The sequence below is a fragment of the Fusarium coffeatum genome (assembly GCF_003316985.1).
Source record: "Fusarium coffeatum strain FIESC_28 chromosome Unknown BRIP53273_contig_353, whole genome shotgun sequence".
NCBI classification, from domain to species: Eukaryota; Fungi; Ascomycota; class Sordariomycetes; order Hypocreales; family Nectriaceae; genus Fusarium; species Fusarium coffeatum.
Window position 1 is genome coordinate 1689 of NW_022158142.1, and position 12111 is coordinate 13799.

General features: G+C 49.9%; 1 protein-coding gene across 1 annotated transcript; it reads left to right on the top strand.

Moving 5' to 3' along the window:
* Nucleotides 1–591: 591 nt before the first annotated feature.
* On the top strand, nt 592–3265 carry FIESC28_11007 (uncharacterized protein; the record flags this gene model as incomplete). Its single annotated transcript, XM_031165137.1, has 2 exons — nt 592–2956; nt 3015–3265. 2 exons carry the CDS (start codon nt 592–594, stop codon nt 3263–3265), a joined length of 2616 nt encoding a protein of 871 aa, XP_031010799.1.
* Nucleotides 3266–12111: the final 8846 nt, after the last annotated feature.

The window sequence follows — 12111 nt, forward strand, 5'->3', positions numbered from 1 at the left end:
TTGTTTGCCTCTGTCATTGAGTAACTATCATCCGAGGTAGTGTCACCATTGTCTTGTGGTAACTTGTCGAACTCGGCGTCATCTTGGTGACAAAGCCAGGGCTTGTCTACCTAATTATCAACAACACCAATTGCGATCTACCCGACAAGTGTTTTACGTACGAAAAGTAAATCACTCGTGGGCATTCGAACTCGAGTCGTCGTTTAACCAGCATACAAACCCTGAGCCTGCCGTTATTGCTACCAGGTCTTATTAATACGGATACTGTCATTGCTAGTCTACGCTGACAAGGACCGACCAAGTTCGACCCCTCCTCACGTGGCCTTGGCTTCATAGGAGACTGCCGTCATTCCGCCGCTGCACCACTTACACCAGTCTACAAGACGCCACTGCTGCCCTCCACTCATTTCAACGCCTGGCGCCCCAACGCTACCGCTCTTCTACACAGCGTCACGTTTTGTCCAACGTTTCTCACCACTCGACCCCGATTTCGTGACTCCGAACCTCACGCACCGTCGGCTTCCAGCAGTACGCATAGCCTGACGGGTGAGGAACCATTTTGGCCTTTCGATCCTAGTGCCCCACGTCATCATGACGGACCGTTATCGCAGCTACCCGTCCTCTGGGCGAGCGGCTACATTCTCGAACCACGCGAGGACTTCTCTGCCGTCAAGCATTGGTTATACTTCTCTATATGCTGGTGACATGCATGTCATGCCGACTTCTACCCGTCAACAACAGCCTGTCTCAGCGACCCCACGAGGATATGTTACAACCACTTCCACTACGCCGACTCCCAACACCACGACCCGCACGTACGCCGTTACCCAGGATCCTCGATCACACAGGCCGACCACTCGAGATGTCACTCGCACGCAGAGGTCCTCCACTCTCGATTCCACGAGTCGACCACCGGTTATTGTTATGACCACCCAGAAGGACCGTGCTAATGGTACCAGTTCTCATTCTTCCAACGCTCGTCCCGGAAGTCCCATGCGGGATGATTACCGGTCGAGCGATGGGCAGTTCTATACTCAGCCTGCCTCATCTATACGTTCACGCAGCACAGCCCGCTCCTATGCCGACCAGCCGGGCACCGATAGCTATGGTCGCAGTAGCAGGGAACGCAGCAACAGCTTAGTGCGCGATGACCCTTACCGCAACAGCCGTCAATCCGCTATTTACCAGAACAACCCACGCCAAAGCTCCAACAACGTCGATTACGGAGACGACGGATACCAGTACACCAATGCCGGGGAATTAGTTCGTTATGATCTCGATCACTCAGCTCCGACGAGGACACGGAGACGTGAGAGTCTCGACCGTGGATACTATCGTCCTAACATCAACTATAACGCGGATCAGCGGACATTTAACGTTGATACGAGCCCCGATTTGAGTCGCAATCATATAACCACAAACACAAGTAGCGCCTCGACCAGTCGACAATACGATAACCGAGGAGGTCCTCCGCCTAGCACTCGTGGATTCGATAAGATCCGAGGGTACGAAAGCCCCCGTGACTACGCTCCGATGCCCTCCAAAACACCAGAACCTGTTTCGACAAAACAGGATGTCCCTCTCGTCGCCACTACCGAGACGACAAGACGGCCTCGGCCAGTGTCGCTGTACCAGGAGGGGCCACCCCGTTCTTCCCATCATGACGACTACTACCGTAGTCGAGAGGACGAAAGAAAAATGCGAGAGTTTCGTGAACAGCCTGAGCTTGAGCGTGCTCATGAGCCGGAGCGCTCATACGAAACCCCATATTTTCATGATGATCGAGTCACTTCCCGTGGTTTTGGTATACGAACTGATCTTGCCGATGAACACGATGACCGCCGCGAACGTCGCCAAGAACCCAAGAAGCGGTCGGATGAAGATCTACCGCGCGAAACTGATTACGAGCGCGATGATCGTCGCCGGAGCCGTATCGATTCAAAGGAGCCCCGTCGTGAGAGACGTGAGAGTAAGAAGGGCAGCGACGATGAGGAAAAAGAGCGTACGCGATTTCGCGATAAGGTGGCTACTGGCCTGGGCATTGCTGCGACTGCAGTGGGACTCGTCCCCGCCATCAAAGACGACGATAAGCGCGAGAAGGAGGCGAGCAGACGTAAGGGCTCTGATGACGAACGCGAGCGTGAGCGAGATCGCGACAGGCGGCGAGACTCGATGAAGAGCGAACGCCCACGCAACCTGGAACGGGATCGATCGCGACAGCGGGACCACTCACGACAACGTGATCAAGACCGTGGGTCCAGAGACACAAGTCGCCGACCTGTGGAATCGCGTAAGAGTGGCGAGGCGGTCGTTTCAGCCTCGGACTCAGACGAAGGTAAAAAGTCGACCCGAAGACGTCACGACTCTAATGCTTTTAACCCTAACGATACATCTGATTTGAGGCAGCTCAAAGACCAGCTCGCAGCCTTGAATGCTACTGACAAGGAGAAAGAAAAGGAGTCTCCTATCGTAGCTGAAATCACATCGCCCTCCTCCTCGCCTTCGGGAGAATCCAGAAACGTGACCGACACCCGGCCATCTAGAGAACACCATTCCCCGTCTGATTCAAAACCCTCCACTCCTCCTAGTGAGGAGGTTCGTGGCCGTGAGCTGCAACAGGCTTCTCTGGATGATAAGCAAGTCCGGGTTGTATCGCCCCCTCGTGACAAGAAGGACGAGAAACCTTTGAAGGGTATCTTGAAACAGCCCAAAGTTAGCTTCCCGGAAGAGCCAAATCCCATCCGCGAGGGCGTTGCACCTCATAAGGAAGACAAGAAGGCTAGAGAAGCACCTGCAGGTGCAAAATGGACCAAGATCAGCCGCAAGGTTGTCAACCCCGAGGCTTTAACTATCGGCAAGGAGAGGTTCGAGGTCAGAGATGATTTTGTAATCGTGCTGCGAGTACTCAGCAAAGAGGAAATCCAGGCATATGCCTCAGCGACACAAGTCCTGCGTGGTAAGTTACAGGCTTAGATTCATACATCTATCAGAGTATGCACTGATCATGTATACAGAGAGACGTCGCCGTGACGAAGATGGTGGTGACACGGATCGTGACAGGGAAGATGATGACAGAAAAAGGCATCATCGCCATCGCCGTCATCGTGAAGATGATTCATCGGACTACGAAGATAAAGATCGGGATCGAGAAAGGCGCAGGCGACACCGAGATGAGGAAGAGTACGACACGAGGTCAAGGGATTCTGACCATCATCACCATCACCATCGCAGTCACCGCGAGCGCGAGCCTGTTCTCGAGGCTTAACCCAACGGGCAAGCAAGTACAAAGGACCTATATTGTCATGGATGGCTTCTTTCTCTCCAGGATTTGAGGCTTTGCGTCGAATATTTTCAGTGGAGACATTCTCGAATTTATATCAAGCTAACATATACCATAAGCATGGAATGAGCGGTTTAGCGAGGCATTTTTGGATACATAAAAAGAAACAAAACAAAATTCGGCTTGGACGATATTTCTTACTCAGTATCCGTATTGGCTACTTCTTTGTCCCACAGTGACTGATGAACGCTTCTAGCTTCCAGGGCGTGGATATTTGGAGCAAGGGAATCTTGGTAGACGGCCCGGTGCTTCCTTTGAGTTTGAAGCTTAAATGAAGGCCACCGAAATGATCCATATGTCAAAAATTGGGTAGCAACAGTTCCATGTTGGGTGTCTACGGTGGCAAACTGGTGATGAGATGGAGCTAAGATGTGATGAAGGCTGAGCGGTTTACACGCAATGATGCACTAGCAGCAACTAACGTCTACTTCGTTGAGGAGGATCGTAGGCTACACATGTGCTGTGTCTATTTTTTGCTCATGTCGGGTTCAGGATGATCTGTGAACTGCACTTTGATAGCTCGCAAGCAAGGCCAAGTGACAATTTTGACTAGGTGTGTGAATCAGGATGCTTATACTTTCAAATTATTTGAGTACAGCTTCTAGCCCATACAAAATTGCAGTATTTCTATGCCTACAGATCGCCAGTTATCTCGATGACAGGAAGACCTCCAAGGCACAACCATCTTGGGCCTCGGCTTTCACCAAGGTACAATAGCCTTGTGGCAAAGGTTTTGACCGATGCCAGTGCCCGCAGTAGCATGGTTGAAGAGGTAACCTAGACCTGGCGCGGGAAGGTTCCTCGTCCATCTCATGCTGGCTCCCGCAATTCTCATTCCTCTGGCCGTGTCCTCTCCTCAGTCTAGACTCAAGGCCGGCAGCCGTGATTTGCCTACTAATAGTCAACAAGGCAAGTTTCTGGCACCTCCAATACTGAGGTGTTGTACGACATTTCTAAAGAACAGAGGAGCGATCGCTCGATTCTGGACAAGTGTTGTCTGGCCATGGGTGGGATAATGCGCGCCAGCGTCCTGATATCGTTAGCATTACGGGTAGAAGCAGTTTAAGGAATGAAGTCGAGACATGCTCCCGCCTCCCATTCATTTTAGCTCGCTAATCTTTCCTTCGAGTTCTCGCAAGAGGCCATCATACAGTGCAACAGGCAGGGGTGAAAACAAAACCCAGGCCTTGTGGTTGCTGTTCACATCTCGAGCAGTCTTGTGACCACTGCTACAGTAGTAGCTGGATTGTAATAATGGCCAGCTTGGCATAGACAGCTCTTAAACTCGTGTTATCTCCAATGAGTTCATTTGTTTACCCAAGATGAAGTGCCCAGAGACTAGTACAAGGCGTTCTTTGTGTCATGTTCTGTCCGATGTTGAATCAAGATGAGACGGATGGTGAGTTGCTAGAAGCCGTGGTCAGGAATGTACTCGTTTCAAGTGTCTAACTACTGTTCTAACGAGAGGTGATCAGGGCTTGGTCAAAGTCAAAGTCAAAGTCAAAGTAAAATAAAATAAAAAGGCTTGCAGTAAAAGCTACAGTACAGTACCGGTATCATGCATGCCACAAGTCGCGACGTTTCAGGCTGGTACTGTACCGTTCAAGCCATCAGAGTTTGTTTGCCAACCCGTCACCAAGAATAGTAACCTATGTTAATTAGCAGCCACGTCTGGCTGGGATGGAGTGACGCCCAACCGCCGATCTCTGGCTTGACTGTGGCGGCGAGAGAGGATGGAGACATGTCTTAAGAATCCACCCCGTCGACTATGATTTAGTCTGTGACAATAGGCCCCTTTTCTCTATACGTAGTTTATTTACATACGGTGAACGGCCCATGGATATACTGTACAGTACTGTAGGTGAATAGAGGCGTTCCGATGTGCCTACGTTGCTTCTTCCTTCGAGGCTCTAGAGACAGTGTCATGGATTTGATGCATTGCCAACATCGAAATTGTGTCTGCGTCTCTTCAGGATATCGTATAATGTATTGAGAACAGGAATTATTTTCAGTTATTTGTTGGTCTGCAAGATTCCGGCTAGAACGCAAAGTGCCGTTCGACGCCAGGATAATGCATGTGTGCAAACTGTGAACGCGTCCAACGGTGCGACGACTGGCAGTGTGGTATTTCTTTATTAATATTGTAACGACCAAGGAGTGCTCTTGACTAACATAGAAAAAGATTGCGAGCGTACCAAATACAGGGCATCTGCATACATCTGCTCTTGATACTAACAAATTACTCCTGAGGCGCAACTTGGTTCTACATTTTGACTCACCTCGAATATAGAGTACCAACTGAACGTAGGTTGTAGAGTTACGGGGATGATTAGACGATGTGTGCACTTGCATTCTGGGAGTACAGTCACGTTTCAAGGTAGCGTACTGTCAAAAGCTGCCGACTAACAGAAGATACGCATGCCCCTGTTAGCTTCGGGTCGATGAGACTATAATGCTGCAGAAGAGTGATTCTGCATAGTTGTTTGCATAAACTGCACGATCATGTCAAACCAGTGCGTGTCTAACAGCCTATCATCGCGCAGAACCTTCAGAAGCACACGTCAATCGAAATACAAACAACCAGCTGGCGGGTTATCGTAGAACTGCGTATTTATTCCTGTTTAGAACTATATAGCTCAGTCGTAAAGTGAGCGTATCCAGCGGTATACTGAGTGAGAGTGCATGGCGTCGTATTAAAGAGTCAAGATAGGCTGTGGATAGTATGCGAGGTCATGAATTAATTGGTGCTGACACTGTTGGTTGAGAGCACCGCGTGCGTAAGGTGGTTTCATGGACTCGAAGGATCGGAAGAGCTGATACCACCTGCTCATTCTTCCAACAACCTCACCTCAATCAAACAAGTATAGATTGCTGAGACGATTACGTACCTCGCAACCGAACCGACATAGGATGGGTGAACCTAAATCGAGGCGGCCTAATCATGCTGTATGTTCTCTTGGGCGGATATCAATCGAAGCACGGGCAATTTGCTTTTTTAAGCGCTGGTGGATCCTTGGACAATACCGGCAGTTAAACTGGTGAATAGGAAGCGAGCCAGCCAGACAAGCTGGAGCATCAGCTCGGCTACGTAGTCAAGACCGTTCAGAAGTTTACCGTAGAAGCCCAAAGGAGTCAGTCAATCTGTATGTACATATGTATCACTTCTATCAAGAGCCACCGTGGAAGCGGAACCCCTTGCCGGTCATATTCCAATTAGTCTTTTGAATACAGCCCCCTGGTCCGGGGAATGGCGGCCGCACCCCTTCTTCCCATCCTGGCTGTGCCTGGAAATGGCGGAGCTTGTCCAGTCGGGGACACGAAGTGTCCCACAACGGCTGGTACTGTACAGTACGGAGCTGCTTGAGTTAAGAGTGGGCTCGCATCCCTGACCGACATTCCAGTGGTGGATCGAAGGATGTTGCTGTAGTTAGAGAGATTGAAGGCCCAGAGACTCGTCAGATAGATTTGGTAGGGTGCGACGCGGTACGGCTGCTGTTGGACTGATCGTATATCATGGGAAATTATGGGAAGCGAATGATAAATGCGACTACCAATTAGTCTGGGACGTGCGTTAGGCGTATGGGTGCTGAAGTAGAGTCCTTTGCCATACGATAAGCATAATGCTATGCTTGCCACAACGTATTAAGCAGCCATCGTGTCAATCTGTTACCGCACTCGCGCAGTCGACGTGTGGTATCCAGAACCAGATTGATAAATTCCGAGGGTTTGTGCTAGGATGAGGTTTAAGCCTTGAACCCAGGTAGATCTTCAACGGTAGGGCTGCGAGGATAGATCTGAACATCGTCGAAGAGACTCGTGGGTCAGGTTGCGGTCACAACTAGGCACAGTACAGCATGCCCATGATCGTACATCTCCATGGATGGTAGTGCCGAGCAGGGTCTGTGACAGCCTTGTGCATGTTGACAGGCAGCGGTCATGCCCATGGCGTCTCATGGCGGATGAAGGCGAAAAGATCGTGGATCTGTGGGTGGCCCTGGCAGGATCTGGTGAAAATAACAGGCAAAAGCGCAAGCTTCTGAAGCTGTCATAGTACTCGGCGGCTGAGGAACACGCGGGTGTGTGGTGGGCAACCGCTACCATGGGCATTTGCTGCACCATGACCAATTACCAGTACTGTACGCAGGATGCTCCAGTTCTGAGAAATGAACTCAGCATGAAGTTAACATGCATTCGATTGTAGTAATATCCTCATATGCTGCGGCTGTGCCTCGGAGGACAGTGGGGAATGCAACTCCAGTGACGGTGACTGTCGATGCACTGTTTCCTGCATCTTCAGCAGCAAAGGGCTGCGACACGAATAAGCACAACTTGCTCCTGATAGCATGTACATATCCGTAGCATTGGATTACGATACCACAGGAGGAGATATGGGGCTGCCCGAATCAGCACATTCAACATTGCACCATCAGCAGCAAAGAGCAAGTGCCACTAGAGCAAAGTGAGAAGGTCCCTAGGCCCGCGGACTCGACACCGACCTGTACAGTAACACGACCGAAGCAGCGAGGTTGGTGACGACGGGTTGTCAGCCGCGCATGAGATGGGAAATGAGGTGTTGACAAGTTTGGCGTTTGGGTGACTAGGCGGCATCCTAAAATTAACAGATCCAAGTTAGGATGTAGCTTTTGCGGATCAAGGACTTGCACACACACCATCACAGCAGAAGTCCCTCAATCCTCACACCACTCCCCACCCGCACTGCATAAAGCATCGGGACGCTTAGCCAGTACAGGACAGTACATAGTACAGCAAAGTACATGAAGCCGAGCGTTCAGGCGCTGACAAGTTCGAAATGCGGAACTAGTGCTGTGTACTTGATGAAGGGGAAAGTGACCCGTCCCGTGGACAGATGAAAGCAAGTCGCGTATCCGTAGGTATGTTTCTTTGTAGTGGACATGTATCTGTGCTGCCATACATATTCTTCTGACAGAACTCGTTCAAGGTGCGGAACAAGAGACAACCATAAACTGTCAAAGGCCAGTCCAAATAGACAAGGCTGACCTAGCGTTGATTGAGCAAGTGAATTTCTAATGACGATGACGATGGTATTGACGTTAAGAAAACCTTGATGTTTGAGTCAGGAACAAGGCGCGGGAGGCTGTCCAAGTGCGGCACATGCTCAAGCCACCACTTTGCCTTGAGTGGGGGGATCCTTCCTTGTAATTAAGCCGTTGTCAGAGTGCAAAGCCACCAGCCAAAACCAGCAACGAGCCATTAAACTCTGTTGAGATTTGGCAGGCAGCTAAGGCGGCATCCTTTCTCGTAAGGCAAGGTTTTATTTTTACTGTATGTAATGGTGCCAGTCCCTGGCCCCACATCGCCGGATAGCTTAGACACCGGGAGCAACAGCAGTTCCAAGTACCTGTCCGAGTGCCTGACGTGTATTCGTACCTGTCACTACTAAGGTAGAGATGCAAAAACTCACCGCTGTCGCTGTCGCTGCCGCTGCCACTGCCGCCGTCCCCGTAGTTGTTAACACTCACTGCATATCTCCTTGCTGCGTTGCACGGACTTCGTACATGCCGTGCTCGCATCACCTGTAGTACCGTACATTTGTGCTCTGTATTTCGCGGTGAGCTCTGTGCAATGCAGCAGGCGCGAATACGACCTGCCCGTTAATATGGAAGTAATTTGGGCATTTCGTGCTGCAAAGTGATATTGGGAGGGGCATTTAGACTACCTAACGTTAGACCAGAATACTGAGCTATATTAATTTCTGGATAGTTCATGATGATTGGACATTGGGTGGATGCTTGGGAATTTGATTTTGGCGTTGGTGGCCCTTGGGTTGTCATCTCGCAACGTCGCTTAGCTGTCTGGTTTCGGCTTTGTGATAATTAATTTTCCATCAATGCTGTTTTGCGCCGCTAACGACAATCATAGAGGTAGTTCACTGCAGTCCATTTGGTCGTCAATTGTCGACCCGATAAATCGGTTCCCCAGTCACCTCACTTAGGTACCTAGAGGTAGGTATCCATTGTACCTTGCCTCGTGGCACTTTGAAGCCAGTCTTTAAGCTACTTCTAGTACCTTACCTACATACCACATGTACGCCTTCCCTGCTGGGCTGGTTGAATTGTCATGGGTTATCCATTGCCGTGGGCTCTGGCAAGGGGGTTTCCTTTTGAGCTCCCCTTTCTTCCCCTCCCCTCCAACTCCACCTCCCCGAGTTGACGGACCACCCGTGGTAACCCTGGTCTCCCGCTCCCAGCACCCAGCATCCAGGTCAAACATCCATACCAGGTTTGGCAACGATGGTGTCTTAAGGTTGACCGTTGACCGTTGACCGTTGAACCTAAACCCCTCAAGCCAAGCTTCCCTGTCAATAGGAAGGACATGGTCATTTGATGTTATAAAAAAAAGTTTTGGCCGCTAGTAAATGTCTGTGGTTCAAAGAACAGAACTGGTCTCTCTTGGTGTTCGTTACTTTGTAATTATAGCCATCTGCCACGGTCCTAAAGGAAATAATATGCTGCCCATACTTGAAATTTTTGCCTGTCTAGGGTATGAACTGGTGGTTGCAAAACAAGCCACACACTAACCCATCGCTTCTAGACATTGCCTTGCGCATTTGTAAATAGGTAGACGGCGGTCAACATGGTCGGGTTAGGGTTTCAAATCAACATCTGCTACTTTGTAGTGAGTAGACAATATTCAAAGCATCGTCAACTACCTCCCCTTTTGTGTTTCTGTTAGCTACTACTTAAGTCAGGTTGAAAAACTTTTTCGCTTACCCTACGTCAAAATATGGATATGACCCTGCCCTTGGCACCCTTACCAATTCTGGGATGTGGCTTCCATGTCATCCGCACGTACTCCCGCGTATGTAAAGGGAAAACAGGGACTCGCCACGAGGGCTCACCTCCAAACATCGCCCTAGCAGAACGAGTATTAGCCAGGCCCCCTGGTACCCCAAAGAATGTTTAGAGAAGGCCTCTAGAAGGAGAACCCAAGCACAACAACAAGGGACAGGCTTATGAGCAGTACATACATAAAACCCTAAGCTTATAGCATGGGCCATGGGACGATCTCGACCACCCCGACATAACATTGATAATCTTCTTATGGGTTTCTGATCATATATTGAACACTGGTTAGAGGTTTTACATAGTAAACCCGCCATCTAAGAGTACCCAGAAACGGCGCGCCACACACGCAACTGCCGGTTTTCTTTCATAAGTCGTCAACCATTTAACCAACGCACCATGGATCCTTTTGCTGCAGCTAAGCCCCTGTCGTCGAAGAAAATGTAGATACACACAGGACCTACCTATATACCTGCATCTGCAGCTACCTTGTGTCCTTCCAATTGGCCATATAGGTTGCGTTTCCTACAGTAGCTATGTATGCTGACGGGCGCCTTGGTACAATATAGTCGTGCTACGATATACAGATTATCGATCTGCGGTACAGTAGTTAACAAAACCTTGCTACACATGCGCGGCACTGGAGGCCCCTGTACTCGAACTATTTGCCGCACATGCTTGTGCTCCCCAGATATCAGGGTTGGCTGGAGATCTATCAAACAATCCTGCATTATGTACAGCATCAAAAAGAGATAATCGTGAGTAAGGTGATTGACTGTGTACCTGAGCACTGATCGTCCTGCTCAACATCACACGATCGACCCGATCTCTACTGTCTGTCTTCACACTGGGCCATCTAGACCAGATCTCTGCAGGTAGGCGTACATGAACCGAGGTAGGTATGTACTGTAATCATTGACGCGACCAGAGTAAGTAATAATAAAGACGCCGGGTAACTCCTTTGCCAGTGAACGTACGTCTAGCGTAGAGGGATTTGTTTTGTTCGCACGAAGCCCAGAGCTAGGGCGGCTGCGCGGTTGGTCGGACCCTGCCTGCACTTTATTTCCCGCGTGGACCAGCTAGAATTAGCGCCGACCAGAAGTGTCTTTGACAGCTGGAGGTGGCCTATGGTCCCACCCACCACCATGGAGCACTACCCTCGCCGGCGAAGCTCACAGCGTTTTACTGCGCTAACGGTCCGTCAAGTCAACCTTGAAGCCAGGCATCAATTAGCCTATCGTAGTGCAGCCCGCCATCTGGATCTTGCAACTGTCTTGCTGCGGCTCTCAATCCTGGCTTGGGGGCTTGCTCATCCTCATCATCAGTTTCAATCACTCTGTGTTCCCTGAATTGGTCCTCATCCTACGGATAGTGGATTTGGCAATTAACCACCACTCGTAATTTGCGTCATTATATCGTATACCTGCTCGGCTAATGTAATTGCTGCGCGGGCAGTTACGGATAGTTCCCCAGCAATTATTAGAAGTGACTTCCAAATCCCAGATAGCACCTGCCAGTCAGACCCAAACCAATCTGGAAGTCAGGGTTCTCGTGTCTCCTTGCCTGGTATGACTAAAGCCACAGAGATGTTGGCGCATGGAGCTGGGGCAGTATATCTTGCAGGGCCGCGCTGCCTTGAACTCTTCCATTGTTATTGCCCGTTCTCTTAAACACCTTGTCGCAGCTGGAACGCTCTGGCCATTTCTGAAATTGTCTGTACCGCATTTCTTCAAACAGGACCTACTGTACAAACGCACCCACTTTTACATTATATTCATTGCTGCATGTACACATACCTACAGTGCCTTGGCAGTTGCAGGTGTCGCTATTATCAGAGTTCGGTACGTGATCTCGAGGGACATGCGTAGAAGTCTCAAAGCAAACCACAAACAAATATTGAGCTAACAGGGAGTTATGTGCAACAGCAGTCAATCTGCATATCGTTCT